Here is a 13568-nt window from a genome sequence, read left to right as displayed (position 1 = left end):
TACTGTGTGTTCAACTAAGTATCATCTAATGAGAATTGTTGCTCTTGTGGAGGAAAGCATGTTAGAATTCTTTGAAGGTTCACCAGTTGCTTTCATCAAATCCAAGTAATTTGTTGTATCTGGATCTTCTATTGATACCTTGTTGAAAGTCTATTTGAATAAGAGGTCTCACCAAATGTTCTGGTGACAGTGTAGTTGCTTAAAGATAAGAGGTGAATTTTCCTGTGGGTTAGTAACTGGTTAAAATTTACAAATAGTTTTTTCAACAGAAGGAAGCTACTATTGGAATCTTATAAAGACCTGTGTTATTTAACACAGTCATACGGATTTATAAACTGAACACTGGCATGTTACTTATAATACAAAATATTTAGGGCATTGAAAACTAACAGCAAATAATTACGGAATGATCTCTGAACTGGAAGAGGTGAAGAGGAGCAAGGAGGACAATCAGAAACAGAACATGGCTGGTAGGAGAAGAGATTAATAGTTTGCAGCTCTTGGGTTTGGGAAACAAACAAATGAGGATATGGGCTGGGGGAATAAGATGGAGGTCTAAATGACTTGGGAAGAGAATGAATGGAGAGTAATTGCTGATTCTTCCAGTACCAGACAGGTGCTGCTTTGTGAAATTATCAGGCTGCAGATTTAAAACAAACAAAATATACTTTGTAGAGTTTGCCATGAGAAGCATAATCATTTGAAAAGTGATTAGACATATTAACGGGGGCAGGTTTGCTGGTTATTGTACAATGTTGCAGGATGCAACCCTGAACCCAAAAGCATGCGGCAGCAGATTGCTGGGAGCCTGTATTATGGGAATGATTGCTCTATCCATTGCCTCTTGCTCATGCTCTTTCCTTTTCCTTGGTATTCATTACTGCCGGGCTTGAAGATGGGAGACTTACTAGAGAGGCCCTTGTTCTGACCTGTTCTGGCTCACTTCCTATTGAATTTGTTTGCAAAATGTACCCTTTAACATCCTCTGAAAGCTGGGGAGCAGAAACGAACCTTGGAAGGTCTGTAGTTTGCATCTTGTTTGTGTTAACAGCACTGTTGAAGCCTTCATTTTTGGAAAGTCAAAATCTTTTGATCACGATGAGTCTTCACCAAATTCTTTATTCTTTTCCAGTATTTCCTATATTTTTTTTCTACCAGTGGCATGAGAAAGTGTTGGGCTGTTTTGCTGCTGGGTGCAGAGATTGTTTTTCTTTTACAGCTAAGATGCCTCTAAGTTCATGCTTAATGTCTTATTTTGCTAAAGGTGTGACTTGGCGATGGCAAAACTTGCATATGGCAGTGAACGTTAGCTAGTTCAATTGTAATTTGAGTTCTAAAAAGAGTTAGCATTTTATGTTGATTTTATATAACTTTTGGAACATATCAAATTCAAGCTTCAGTTTGATTAGTTTTCCCATACTAAAATATATTGCAAGTTTGTTTATCACATCAGATGATTTTTACAGTAATTTACTGTGTTAGGCTTATAGTTTGCTTAAATACAGTGTTTTAAAGCTTTTTTTTCTTTTGCATTAATGCCACAGTTGCATTCAGTGGAAGTGTTTCAATTAGGGTATCTATAATTAGGAAAGCTGTTGACAAGGCATTCTATGCAAAGATGTGTAACTTTGAATTTGGCTTCCCTTCTATCCCTTGTGATCCAGAATAATCCAGATTTGCTGATTTTTGGAATACAGCCCTGAAGATGCGTGTATTTGTGTAGGTGTTTATGATGAAATGAGTAAGGTCTGTGGAGGTGGGGATCTGTGGTACCCTTATAGTATGTCTAAAGTCTGAAAGACTCTTCAGTTGGTTACTGATTTTTAATGTGCTGTTTCATGTTGTTTTCTTCTCCAGTCATGCAAACACAAAAACAAAACTGCTGTCTTACAAGTCAGCCTATGTTTTAAAAGAAAGAGAGAGTGTCTTTGTCAGTAGGCCTTAACGTGTCTGATGGCTCATCAATTTTGAGTGCTATTAGGACAGAAGCCTGAGGGAAATTCAACTCCAGGGGTATGTACCATGTCCTGCTGTTTTCCACCTGACAATGAGGAACTTGTCACCTTGTCTTTGGATTTTAGGATGTTTGTAAGGCCTTGATGCTCATTGTCTGCCTCTATAATTCAGACAATGCAACTTCTGTGTCTAAGAGCTTGCTTCATCTTCGAGGTAAAGTCTACTGCAGGTGTTCCAGTGGCTTTTAACAATATATCGGTAGACTGGACATGCTTTATTTCAAGCAGTGATGTCCTTCATTAAAGATAACAGCTTTAGTTGACAGCGGTGAAATCTGTCTGTGATACTTCTAACAAGCTCATAGTGAATTTAAAATGGAAATTTCAAGATGCTGTTTAGTCTTGTTTGATAAGACACTTGAAAGATATGAATGCTAATTTGAATGCCATCTGTTAACTGCACATCACAAATCATGGACCATTTTGTTGATGTAGAAATTTGTCCTTCCCTTTCCTCTTTCTATTCTTATTTGCTGAGGAGAATAAGATTTATATACCACAGGCTCAGGTTTAGTGTCTATAAGTGCAGGTTCTCTTGGTGTCATGGCCATTCTTCTGACTGAGGTCTAATTCAGGTACGTACAGGCTAGTTTTATGCTTCTTAGTTCTGGTACTGGGAGCAGCCTAACTCTGACAATAGAGGCCAAGGCAGCAAAATCTGCAGGAAGCCAAGTTTCAGCACAGGTTGTTAATACTGTACAATACTGACATGTGAAGATGAGCCTACCTGCTTCCAGGTGAATGTGGAACTGTGAATTTCTGGGCACCAAACTAGACTTTTTTTAGTCAATATCTTTTACCAAATCATTTAATCTTCTTGAGACTTAAGGATTTTGAAAATAGTAAGGCTGTATCTTACCAGTGTTCTCCGAAGATCAAAATCTAGTACAAATTTACCAAAAGACCATAAGACAATTTAAAGTTATTGCTGGATACATTTTCTCACATCACTGTGAAATTGCATAGTGGTAATTAATCCATAAAGGGCTCATTACCAAAAAGAGTTAATAGGTATGTTTAAAAGCCAGCTTGTGCATGGGGGTCCTTTCTCTGAAGAAGAATGAATGAAAACGATGATGACAAATACAGTGACTCAGACCAGGATCAGCACTTGAGACATAATACTTGAAGCTGAGTATATAAGATTCATTTACATTTTCTTTTGTGCTTGAACTAGGTTCAAAGCCTCCATGTGGGGGTAAACATTTGCATGTTTGGCAATTAAGCCAGAGAGGAGGGCACGCAGTACTGAGAGGCTGTTTTTGCAAAATCAGACTAATTCTAAATGTACCGTGTTAAAACAGAGATCAGAATACACACCAGGATAATTTTGCCTCTCTGAGGAAAGGCATTACCCTAATTCGGTGTTTCTCAGAAAGCTGGCAGTAGGCCAGCTCAGTGATTAAACAGACTGTGTTACTCTGTTAGTTGGAGGAAGTCTGGGGAGCTGAGGAAGTCAGTTCAAGTCCTTAAGCTGTTGATACACATTAGGTGGTGGGCTTCTGGGTGCTGGCTTCAAAAACTGTCCTTCCTCTTTGAAAACGCACTAGCTATTGATCCATTTTTAATCAAAATATGGAAATGTTGATTCACTTTACCACACTAAAAAAAAAGCATTGAAGGTTGCTTCCATTCATAAATCTGTAGGTTATCCCAGATTAATGAAACTGGGCAGAGGACAGATAATTATTAAAAAGGAATAATGAGCAGGAAACACTTTTTGCTGTACACTCTCATTTCTTCAGAGCATCCGAGATAGCAATGTTATGTCATATAGCAATTCATTATAACCACCTTGCATAAAAAGCTATGAGACTGCTTCTCAGATGTGTGGGTACAGAGGACTATCAAGCACTTGTCAATGGATGGAGTCTTAGTATGTGTACATAATTTGTCATCTTGTTTCTCATATTAATAAACATATTATTCATGGCATAGGACCTATTGTCATTCCCTTTCACATACTCCTATGTTTAAATTTTACTCAGTGAGTATTGTGTACATGATTCCACCATAAATGCTCTTTAATTATTCCATTCTTTCATAGCAACAACTGGTTTCAAAATGATAACAAGGGATCATGTGTCTTCTGCTACTGTGCTGCTTAACTCCATGGCTTCAATTTGCGCTTCTTTGTTCACTTTGGGAGAGACATTCTCTTCCCTGTACCATTCACTGATGACATTTCTCAGGAGAGACCCAGTAGAATAGCCCAGCATAAGACCTGGCAGCAGACCATGCAGTATAGTCAGTGTTCCTCTGGTTGGCCAGGTTCCAAAAATACCTCTTCTGTGTCCATATCTCCTGTTTTAGGTGGATGAAATTTCAGTAGTCCTGAACAATCAAACACTTGAGTACAACTAAGTATTCCAGTTATTCCTGGATGGAAATTTTCTCATTCAGGTAGACATTTTTGATGGAAAGTCTTAAATATATGCTTATGTTGCTTGCAATAAGGCAAGTTTAAAGAAAAAGAAACAGTTAAGGCTTACATGCCTGCAAAAAGCTAAATTTAAAATCTTAAAACTGTGTCATTTTGCCATTACTCTACAAAGGCAGGAGGTTTTACTTTCCACATGAATGAAGCCAAGAATGAAATAAAACATGAATCCTTGCTAGAAGCCATGACTTTGGCCACAGATTTCTTCATAACCTTTGTTTAAGTATTGCTCTGGTGCTTTGTTAAAGCCAGCCAAGAATGTCACTTGTAGAAAATGACTGTTTCTTTATTCTTTTCAGAGTATTTAATTTCCGATTTTTTTTTAAGAAGTTGTATTTTGCTTTTAGGAAAACACTTTTAAATTAAACTTTCTAGAAGAGTCATGAAATAAACTATGCTTGTATAACTTGCTATATACTGTGCTTCTTTATTACTTGTAACACCTGCTTCAAGATATTTTTAGCTGATAACCCATACCAAAATTTTAAAATATAACAAGAATTTCCCATTCAAATTGACAGCTGACAGCTACTCTAGTTTTAATTATTGCTCTTTAAGATCTTTACATTCATTCTTCTGACTCTTGTTTTTAATTAATGTCTCCTTTTAAGAAATCTCATATTCATGGGCTGTTACTTAAATCACGTATTCTGTTCCCTGGGTGGAAACAGTTTTCTTTAAAGCAATAGCATTCTTAAGAGTACCAGATTTGGATTAAGAAATGTATGAGCTCTTTGTCCGTATTCGAGAGTAAATTCCTTATTCAGTGCTGAACAGAAAGTGAGGGTAAAATGCGGTAGGAAGATTGCAGGCTTGTATTGATCTCTTCTGCCAGTCATAGAAACCAGAATCCTAAGTAATTCATCTTCTCACTTGCTAATTGGTATTTGAATCCATGTTGAATTTATCTTTTTCAGACTCAGTGGGTCACAGTTGGAATGGGAACTGCTCCCTGGTGACATACTAGCAGTAGTTGAATAGGTTGGGGTGGCTTCTAAACCCCGATCAGTTTTAAGAGCAAGAGCATATTCTTTTGGTGAAAGGAGGAGTATCCCAGAGAAGGTGTTTGGCTATATAATATCAAGGAGACTGTCTAGGCATTATTGGAGAAAAGGAAATTGCCACTATGGATGCAGCAAGTGCAAGGGCATTGTGAGGCTTATGTTAATTTTTTCCATATTGGCTAGTAGAATCTATGTGCAAGCTGTTGCTCAGTGCTGCTGTTTGAGATGCGAATACTGGTGATTGCATGTAACCATGTTCTGTGATTAGTCCAGTTTCAATATGAAATAAAATCGGTAATTTTCTGTTCACACTTATGTCATTACACTTTGTCATATACAAATGCAATGTGTGGAAGTAATAATCTTGTGTAGAAATGCAATTTCATTTGCAAAGCACACCAAGGTTGCCAGATGTAACATTGGACTTCCTCTGACACCACTTAAGGCATGTTTTCATAGCTACCTGCAAAAATGCTTGCTTAAAACTACTTTTCAAGATGTATGTTGTTTTACAAAAGTAATTGTTCATGAACTGTTGGCTGCTTTCTAATGAATGTAACTTTTTCAAATTGAAAATTATTAATGTTTACTATTAGTCCTGTGTTACTTGCTGAACAGCAGATTGCTCCATTGTAAATTATTTTAATGTGATATATATGTAGAACAGTTAATTCCTTTAAGCTCCAGATCACCATATCTTTTGGTTTTCTGTAGCAAATTGACATATTAATTGTAAAACTTAAATTCTAGCTCTGTCAGATCACGATACACTAGAGTACTGATTCTCATTGTGTTCTACTTCAGTACAGTTTCATTACTGACTTGGTAATGAATACAATCAGATTGTAACAGCTGGTGTCTTATGAATATGGATTGTATATGCTATATAAATATTGAAGTACTGTATTCTATTTCTTGCTGTACAGCTGTCTTGAAATGCATTCTTTCTATCTGTATGATATTCTTTCATAAAGGTGGTAAAAACAACAAGGTTAATGTGATCTTTATGTGAGTTATCTACTACTGAAGTTGTCTCTTCTTAAATCTGCTGTGTTTGGAAATGGAGAAAATGCTGTCTTACAAATGTGAGTTAGTATTCTAACATGAGAACCAAAACCTTAATACAATAATTGCTTTGCATTTGTACAAAAATAGGCTTAATCAGTAAGGCTGGGACCCATTTAGTACCCTTTCTCTAACACTGGCTACCCCTAGATGCTTTAGAAGAAGCCAGTAGGAATAACCTTTTCTGTACTGGAGAACTCATGTATAAAAACCTCAGTAGTTAATTATAATAAGAGTTATCCATGTTGCAGGTTAATTATGCTGCAAGTGCTGAAGCTGACGTTTGCAGGCCAGGCTGGGTCCAGCAGGGAACATGGAAGATGCAACTAACAAGCTAGTATCAGTCTTCTGCAAATAATATTACATAATATTTTCAGGATAACCACTTACCTCATCTCAGATAATACAGAAGCAAAGGAGCTGCAAAGAAAATGATCTATGGCCTGGAAAAGCTCTTATGAAATGAGACAGAGAAGGCTGGAATTGCTTAGATTGCAAAGGAAACAAGTAAGAGGGATGGTAAAGAGTATGCAATAATTGTATAGAAGACTACGATTAGGAATTTATTTCTTGTCTTGCAACACAAAAGTATAAGGAGTTAAATGACAGTAAATAATAACAGGAAATGTTTTTTCGGGCATGGGTAATATGGCAAGAAAAGACACAAGTCAAGAGTTCAGCAAAATTCACTCAGTAATTGGACTTTGCCTAAGCCTTCACAACATTCACTGTATTGTTGGCATGTATGTGCTAATTAAGAATTGTGTACTGAAAGACATAGATGTTTAATTTTTTTTGATGTCTGTATATCTTGTGACTTGTTTACTCTCCAAAGTGGAAACATTGGAACACTTTCCTCATGTGCTGTATGTTATTTAAAACTCTTGTTTTTGCAGGCCAGGTAGGTGTTACATATACAGACAGATCTGCTAGGGTAGAGTTCTAATCTTGAAGTGCATTCAGTTGAGGTCAGAGTAGGGGAGTGAGTGTGAGCAGTCTGCTTTTGACTGTGTAAATGTTTTAAAACCTGATCCCCAAATCTGAGTACTCTAGACATTTCCATCAAACTTGCCCAGGAAACACTACAGCCCTGAACACCCCTACACACCACTAGATTTCACTTACATTTCTCACTGGGGACCTGGGAATCCTTCCATCTTTCCTTCATAGGACTATATATCTCTGTCCAGGACTGAAGAGCATGGAAATCTTAAGGGGTGTGAGGAGAAGCTTGTCAGGGAAGTCTTTAAAGTAACTCACTAGAGTATCTGCAGCCTCCTTGCAGATGCCTGCCTCTGTGGCTGGCACTGTGCATGTGGCCAGGAGGAAGCCACATGCGGGATTTACTGGAACATGCTGCAATTTTTGGCGTGGAGTGGTGCGGTACACCTGCACGCTTGCAGAAGGCTGCAGCCTCATGGGGATATCAGTGTGCTCTGCAAGCTCTTAACTCCTGTGAAGCCTAAAATGTTTGCTTCACACAGCGAGTTTTTATTTCTCTGTTCTGACATGCCTAGCAGCTGTTCAAGTGTGACATTTGACACAGGTGCAACAAATGTATTTCTGAGTATGTGCATCTAATTCAGTATTGGAAAAAGCACCGCACCTTCCCACACAAGCTGATAATATGTAGGAGTAGTGTGCTAGGGTACTTGAATGGCATGTGATGACCTTGTTCAAAGACCAGTGCAACTGCTGCTATAAAGAAGATAACTGCACAATATGAGACAACCTGGGTATTTCCAGGGTTGATTTATGAAGTTTATTAAGGAAATAATATTTTTAAAGAAGGGGAAAAAAATTGTCTTGAAAATGATCACTAAACAATATGCATTCCATTTTTAAATGGACTTGGAAAACATGAATCTTTGATATGAGTGGTATACTCCATCTTGGATTCTTGGCTTGCAGATTTATAATGTTCAGTAGTTGTCTGTGTACCATTATGGGTTGATGTAAAAACACTTTCAGAAGTCTTTGTTTTAAGATGCATTATAGACTAGACCTTGTAGACATTTAAAAGAATAACTAATCCCCCTGCCTCCCCCCATCCCCCCAGGAAAAAAAAAACAACATGCTTTTTTTAAGCCTGGGCATTAGACCTTTTACTTATTTCTAGTAAAATTATGAATAAAGATTTGATGTCTTGGAAATAAAAATGAATGGTTGGTGTGTTCTGGTCTTGTTTACATTTTGGTAACCAAATACAGTTTGAGGTATACAAAATCTGCCAGTTTCTGTGAGCTATGAAGGGCACTTAAGGCCATTTTGGATTTTAAAATACAAGTCAGGAAGTCTGTGCAGTCATCTGCTGGAAATTGTACTGAAAAATGGCCATGGCTACTTAGTGGTATAGCCTGTATGTGCTAGCTTTGAGTGTAGAGATATAAAAGCATTTGAGTGCTTGGTTTCTACTGAAATGCCCCTAATGCCTCTGCCAGAGGATTTTGCTAAAATGTTTTGGGAGAAGCTCATTTCCTTTGGACTGGGATTGTTTAATAGTCATATTTTGAGAGCATTTCAGTGATTGTTGGCTGTTAGATTTTGGGATTCAAGCTGTGTCCCTTCTATTGAGGACTGTGTTAGTATGCAGGAGAGAACTTAGCATATGATTCAAGATCCATTTTGCCAGGCAGGGCTCATCTGTTGGCCCTTTGAAAGAGTTCATCGGCATTCATGTGTTCTGCGGCAGAGTCAGGCACGCCAGCATTTGGGAAAGAGATTGATGTAATGGCTAGCCCTGGGCCTTGCCTATGGGGGTCTATGGCTGCTAATTTCTTCCTATAATGTTGTTCTGAAGTCCCCTTCAGCCATGGCGTAAGGCTGTGGTCTTGGCTCGTCCTTCCCTCGGTTTGGAAAAGGTGTTAGCATGTGGTATGGGGATCTTTAAAAGGGCTGGGAGGGCAGGAGCATGAATGGCAGGTTTCTGGGTGCAGAGCTAAGTGTTTTGGGAAATACCGCCTTGGGATGGGAGGTAAGAAATAGCTCCTTGTGCCCCCTCAAGGGTCCTTGCTTAATACCAAAACTAAATGCTGGCAGATCTAAAATGCTGGCAGAGTGCTATTTCAGCAGATGCCATTATGGAGGTGGGAGTGGCACATAGTAAAATATGCAGCAGTTTTATGCTTAGCTAGAAGAAACATGTTTAAAAAAATCTTTCATGTTGATTAAAGAACAGATGAGACAAAATTCCATCTGAAGTAGCTGCCTAATTACTGCTTGATATGGTGATGCAGTTTTTCAAATTAAGCTGTTAGTGGAAATGATGTTAGGGCAGAAAGTGCTTTTTGCTTTAAGGCACTTTCAAGTTGTTTGTGTATGTGGGTCCTTAGTTGTTTTCCAGTGTCAGTGTCACTGAGTCTAGTATAGCAAAGTTAAGCCTATTTTTAATGTCTGCTTTTCTTGAATGTGTTTTGTGAACACCATAGAGGTCACTCGAGGGTTTTCAGTTTTCACTGACCACAAATTGAGTACTTGTCCTCCACAGTGTCTATAACTGAGAGAGGCTGCCCAGCCCATAATGTCTGACCAATAAGATTTCAGTAAGGAAATTTAAAATAAGACCTAAGGTATTTGAACCTGCATCAGTACAAATAAGTAGGTCTTATACTAAGTGCAAGTATCTCTTTCTCAGCTCATGAAATCAAGCTACTGGGTGAAACCAAATAGCTAAATCAGTTTTGGTTCCTCATATCCTAAGAAAAAATCTGACTTAGTGTAAAGCATAAAGAAATCATTCTTGTAAGTCTTTGAAAATAAACTTCCCATGGTGGTTAAGACTAGTAAAAATTACAAAGAAGTAGATGAGGCAGCTAATACACAAATCTGGAAAAAAACGTGCTTTTGTTTTGTGTTGTGTTTTTAACAAAATTAAGTTAAAGATAAAATGAAATATAAATGCTCTTTAGATGACTAGGTGGTTTGCTGTCTAATTTAGTATAGAAAACCTCTTTAAAGGTACTGTGTCTGTTGACTATTTGCTCTAGTTATAGCCACTCTTTAGACAAAGGATTTTACATAGTATCTTGCACAAGCATTTTGGATTCAGAAAAAAGGAAGCACATAGCAGCAGAGTAGTGTCCAGAGTAAAACTTTAATGAGTCTGAATAAGAAAATCACTCTCTTAAAAACAAATCAAAACAAAGAGCAAAAGTTCATGCCTCAATATCAATTTTCCTTTTTCCTGCAAGTCTCTAAAAGATCACGGCAAAAATATAATTGAAGTAGAAATGGGGGCCATTTTATTGTTTAGCACATTTCTTATTTTTGCACAGCTGGTGACCTCCTAGCTTTATCCTGCAACTGAATAAGGAGATGTATGTATGTTATTTCTTCTGCTCCTGACATTATTAAGGAAAGAAAAAGTTCACAAATAATTTGAAGTCAGTGTAGCTTGTTTAACATGCTGATTAAGTATTTCCCTCCTGTGTTAAGTGACTTGTATTAAAAAAAAAAAAAAAAAAAGCCACAGGTAAAAATGAAATTTTTAAAAAATTTTAAATTTTTTTTTTTATTAAAAAAAAAAAAAAAAAAAAAAAAAAAATCCAAACCCCAAACTACTTAAGCCTTCCCCTTTGTTTAAGACTTCATTGCCAGTATATGGAACTTTGTTTTGGTTATGTGCCAAGTTTACAGTGACCTTCTTCCAAGTTGAAGGTTTGCTAATAAATAGAAACAGAGTTTGCTGGTACTACTCATTAAATCCAAGAGGATTAGCATCTAGTTTATTTCCTCTGAAACCACAGAACTATCAGGAAATAACTAAACCCTAAAGTTTTAGGTCTGTAGAATTGATTTCCTCCTAATGCATGTATTTCGGAGGAATTTCAAAATCCTGTTATGTAAGAGAGAAACAGACTTCTATATTAATCCTGTGGAATGATGCTTAATGGCATGTTTCATCCTTTATTGATCTAAAGAATTCCTCAGAAATCAGCTGACCAAAAGTGCCAGTGAAGTATTTTTACCTCTGTTGCTGAAACTATTATTGCTGAGTAATTTCACTAATCTTCTTTGCAGTGAGATTAGATTGTAAATGCTTTGGTGCAGGGAGAACTGTGTTTGTGAAAACTGCTCTCAGCACTGTGGGTACTATCAAGTAGAGATGAAGTATCAATGACTCAAAAGATGCGGTATTCAATTGCTGAATAATATTTAGAAATATTTATTGCCTTGGCTATGCTTCAAATTTTGCAGTGTTTCTTTGGAAGATAACTTTTTTAATGCAGACTTTAATACATTGCATTTGGTGTATGACAGAAGTTCCCAATGACATAAGTTTGAAGACAAAATTGCTGTGACTTTTTTTTCATACTGGAAGTTGATCCCTTTTGTATAGAAAGTTACCTGTGAATAAATAAATAAATATTCTTGTCCATTATTCTAGCCTTTTGAGATCTTTAGATGTCATTCATACACATGCTTTTTGTTTGAAAAGGCTTGTTGTAGAAGCATTAATGTGCCATATTTATAAATAAAAAACATTTCTTTTTAAAATATATTAATTGGCAGATAAGGTATGAAAGGTTGACAGGCGTATATAACTGGTGGTTAAACTATACAAAATAGTGAGGTGAGTGACTAACAGCTTGCTTATGCTGTGTGGTCCTCTGAATTTTAAAAAGAGAAATACTTACATCCTCGACAGACCTAGCCACAGGTATGTTAATAAAATCTAGTCTGTAGCTTATTTAAGAGCAGCAGGAAAACTTTTTTTCTCAATGTAATGCTTATAGTATTGCTCATATAGTGGAATTAAGAACTATAGTAACTTGCCTCTGAATTGCAGGCTTTCCTATCTGTCCTACTTACTCAATATAAAAATACCTAATCCCATGGATTTTGTTTCCCTCTCTGTAGGACAGTGGTGAGTAATTACTTTTCTCTAGCAAAGGTGGAGATGCTGGAAGATTTTAATTAATGCCATTAGCAGATACTGCTAGTAGTTAAAATAATTCATTAGAGCAGGGCACTTAAAATTAATGTTGATCAAAATAGCAAATGATTACAGTGAACTATATGTTGTTTGAAACTTACTGCGTATTATGCTTTTTTGTTCTGCTCTATTCTGCAAAATAGTTTAAGGTATGTGTGTCTTCCTGAGCCGATGAAATCTCTTCTAACTTGTACATAAAGTATATATATTGAAAATGAGTTTTGGGTTTAGATCATAATTCTCTGGCTACTTTGTTGCCGTGGTGTATTGAGTAGTGTAAGTGGAAGAAGATGCGTTTTTCTATTCACCCTTAATGTACTGCACCTCAAAATATTTCACTGTCGCTTAGCTTTGGTAGCTGAAGAGCTTTATTATTCCGAATCTTTCATATTAATCTTTCTACCTTAGTAAATATCATGCAAACGGCAGTGGAAGACTACTTGTCTTCTGCTTCATGACCACTATATTTATTGTATGAATGCAAGTTTAGGTAAATCTACAGCCTGTTAATATAGATGCATAAAGAATAATGTCACCTACATGTAAGCTAATGTGTAAATGAATGCTGCATTTTGAGAGCATCATTTAGAGTAACTTGTCTCAAGTGATAGGTAAAGTGTAACTATATTTCAGAGGCAGTTCGGAAAGCTGATTAGATGCACTGCGATCACAGTTCAGATTGTATTTGATGTCTTCCTGTAGGTGGATGTTTTTAAGTCCTGGACTGTATCAGGATCTGTTTTGGGTTTAGTGGAATATTGTGTAGCTATACATTCACATATGCAAGTCTGTGATTTGAACCTTGAGTTATAAATACTTGTCACTGTAAATCACAGCTATTTCTGCTATTGAAACAATCTCCTTAGCATATTTATTAGACTTAAGCATAGATAAATGGACTGCACAGTTCTTAATTTAATAGTATTGGCCATGTAGTGGTTAATTGCTTGATATTTTCTGGGACTATATCTAGCTTTGTATTAGATAACTTTTGTGTTGTCCTTTGGTCTGCACGCATAGGATGATGAGTGCATTTTCACACTTTCATTTTTTTGCACTTGTGTTTCCTAGCATACAGAACTCCTTACTATCCCATTGCTTAATTTTCA

At 36.8% G+C, this 13568-nt stretch overlaps 1 protein-coding gene across 1 annotated transcript in view; it reads left to right on the top strand.

Moving 5' to 3' along the window:
* Positions 1–406: 406 nt before the first annotated feature.
* Positions 407–13568, top strand: part of MAGI3 (membrane associated guanylate kinase, WW and PDZ domain containing 3) — an 84860-nt gene continuing 71698 nt past the window's right edge. Inside the window, exon 1 of the mRNA XM_026077239.1 lies at positions 407–470. Within this exon, the coding sequence (XP_025933024.1) occupies positions 407–470 (64 nt within the window). The remainder of the gene's footprint in view (positions 471–13568) is intronic.

Source organism: Apteryx rowi, unplaced genomic scaffold, assembly GCF_003343035.1.
Source record: "Apteryx rowi isolate R43461 unplaced genomic scaffold, aptRow1 scaffold_45, whole genome shotgun sequence".
Lineage (NCBI taxonomy): Eukaryota > Metazoa > Chordata > Aves > Apterygiformes > Apterygidae > Apteryx > Apteryx rowi.
The sequence above is the reverse complement of the archived record's forward strand: the minus strand, read 5'-3'. Positions and strand labels throughout refer to the sequence as shown.